Here is a 2,681-nt window from a genome sequence, read left to right as displayed (position 1 = left end):
GTGAGCTCAGCAGAAGACATTTGTGTTTTGGACAGTGTTGGGTTTGGTAAACTGCTGTATTTAAATCAGCAGCTTGGCACTTCAGAGAAGCTTGACACTTGAACTTAACTTTTTATCAGTTTGGAATCGACTTTTCTGTTGACAGATGCATTGCAAAAATCCACTTGATTTGACTTTTGGCAGTACCTCAAAAACGTATGTATATGGCAGATAACAGCTCGCTGGTTGGTGGTCAGTCTTTACGGCGGATCAATGAGCGAGTCATTATTGTGCAGATCCTGGTGATGATTTTTCTTTGCATCAATTTGTTGCTCATTATGACGTTTTTTAAAAAGGAGTGCTTCTACAAAACTACACGCTACGTCTTATTTGCTGTTACACTAATGTCTGATAGTTTCTTATTGTTCATGTCGAATATAATGCTCATCTTTAGCTATTTTGAATTGACCATGCCAGTCTGGTTGTGTATCATTATCTCTGCTGTAGTAATTCTGTATTTTACAGTCACACCAGTTACTTTGACAGTAATGACCCTGGAGCGCTACGTGGCCATTTGCATGCCCCTGCGCCATGGAGAGCTGTGCTCCCAAAGCAGCACTGTGAACTGTATCCTCATCATTCACGGCTTCAGCTCCATACCTTTTATTGTTGTTATCGCCATCTTCTTTGCATCAGCCTCACTTAGCTTTTACACACAATACAGAGTGTGCTCTATCGAGATATTCATTTTGTACAGATGGCAGGATGATATTAGGGCAGGTGTGTATCAGTTTTACTTTGTGCTCATGTGTATTACTCTTGTATTCTGCTATGTTAAAATAATGAAAGTGGCCAAAGCCGCATCAGGAGAGCAAAGAAAGTCAACATGGAAAGGGCTCCGAACGGTAATTCTTCATGCTTTCCAGCTGCTGCTCTGTCTCATCCAGCTGTGGTGTCCATTCATAGAGACTGCTGTACTTCAGATTACCGGTAGTTTAAAATTATTTCTTTTTGTCAAGTACATGAACTACATCATTTTTATTCTCGCTCCAAGATGCCTGAGTCCCCTCATTTATGGCCTCAGGGATGAAACATTTGTTCATGCACTGAAAAGCTATGACTTCTTTGGCTTGTCTAAAAGAAATATTTGACAAATGTAGATTCAGAAAAAATGCATCAATTAAAAAAAGAAAATAAATTCTACTGAGCACGTTTTAAATTCACTTTTACATGTTTTACCTTTTTCATTGTTATAAGCGTAACTGTGATTGTTTGCTTTTCAACCAACAATTTAAGCTCAACACTGTTTTTTTCTTGCATCATTTGAGCTGACTACATTTTCCTTTATGTTTCGTTTTATGTTGTTGATTATACGGTCTGTGCATGATGTTCAATCATGAAAAATGTCATGTTTAGGGGTTTTGCCGAATCTCATTGGCCTAATTGTGATCATACAAATATATGTTGATGCGTGTGAGTCTTTTCTTCGACAGCCGATGCTGCCTAAAGACGGTTAATACTTTGCTTGTGGTATTGTTGCATTAAATTAACACGTGCAATGCAATTCTGCCTACCAAAACTTCAGTTTGTTCTGTTACCCAACTTAAAAAATGACAATTGAGTTTAGAACAGCGAGAGCAGGAAACAGAGATAGCTCGCCTTTAAAATACAAATATATATGAAGTCATTTTTTTGAAGATATATGAGGTCATATTATCAATTTATTCTTTAAATTCAGGCTTGTTAAGCTCTTTGGGTGAATGTTAAGTGCTATAGTGTTAAGACGTGTGATGAATCTGTAAAATAATGGGTTCCCTGAGTGCCCAATGTTGTCATGACAATAACGCCATGAAGGTATTCCATGTTACGTTTTTTTTGCTGTTGTCACTTTTAACGATTCCACATGAAACTAAATTGATTGATCAATAAAAATGGTTTTGCTGGATTATCTTCTGGCCTGTATAAAACGAAAATGAATCCATTGTTACTCAAAAAGTGTTTCTACATTATTGCATCAGGTTGCACATGTTTCTGTTCACAAGACAGGTTTGCATTCCAGTGCTTATTAAAACTAGTTATAAAACATTTCACTTTTCAAATTGCTCTACTTTTAAGAAATTACAGACTTTTTCTACCCTGCCTGCTGCCCATTGGCTTCATGGTAACATGGATTTCACGCCAGCCAGTCAGCTTCTTCCCATCTTTAAACTTTATTTCAGACTCTTTTGTCATGTATTATTAAGTAGTACTAATAACTATTATTGCCGCATCCTTTTTAAATGACATTTGATTGATTCAGTGTAGGCTACAAAGAGACACTGCACACATGGAAAGCAAAATTACTTGATCTGGACCACTGTTGTCTGGACTCTCCCGTCTGTTCCTGGGATGACTTCAGTAACGTGACCTAATGGCCACTGAGCTCTTGGCAACTGGGAATCCACCACCATTACTATGTTCCCAGTTGCAGGGTCCTTATGCCACTTAGACCGGGTCTGAAGAGTCGGAAGGTAGCGTCGGATGAAATGTGTCCAAAACTGGTCAGCTAACACCTGAGTGTGTCTCCAATGTCGGTGACTGAGGAGCTCGGACTCTGCATACACAGCCTGTGGTAGTGAGGGGTCAAGCTGCCCCATGGGTAGCAAATTTGGGGTGACTGGGTCAACATCCCCCACATCTGTTGAGACATAACACAGTGGTTT

The 2,681-nt window shown here is 39.1% G+C and overlaps 1 protein-coding gene across 1 annotated transcript; it reads left to right on the top strand.

Annotated features, from left to right (window-relative positions):
• Positions 1-203: 203 nt before the first annotated feature.
• On the top strand, positions 204-1,130 carry LOC306779666 (odorant receptor 131-2-like; the record flags this gene model as incomplete). Its single annotated transcript, XM_079271643.1, has 1 exon — positions 204-1,130. One exon carries the CDS (start codon positions 204-206, stop codon positions 1,128-1,130), a length of 927 nt encoding a protein of 308 aa, XP_079127769.1.
• Positions 1,131-2,681: the final 1,551 nt, after the last annotated feature.

This window comes from Melanostigma gelatinosum (assembly GCF_949748355.1).
Source record: "Melanostigma gelatinosum genome assembly, chromosome: 7".
Lineage (NCBI taxonomy): Eukaryota > Metazoa > Chordata > Actinopteri > Perciformes > Zoarcidae > Melanostigma > Melanostigma gelatinosum.
This window is presented reverse-complemented; position numbering and strand designations above follow the sequence as displayed.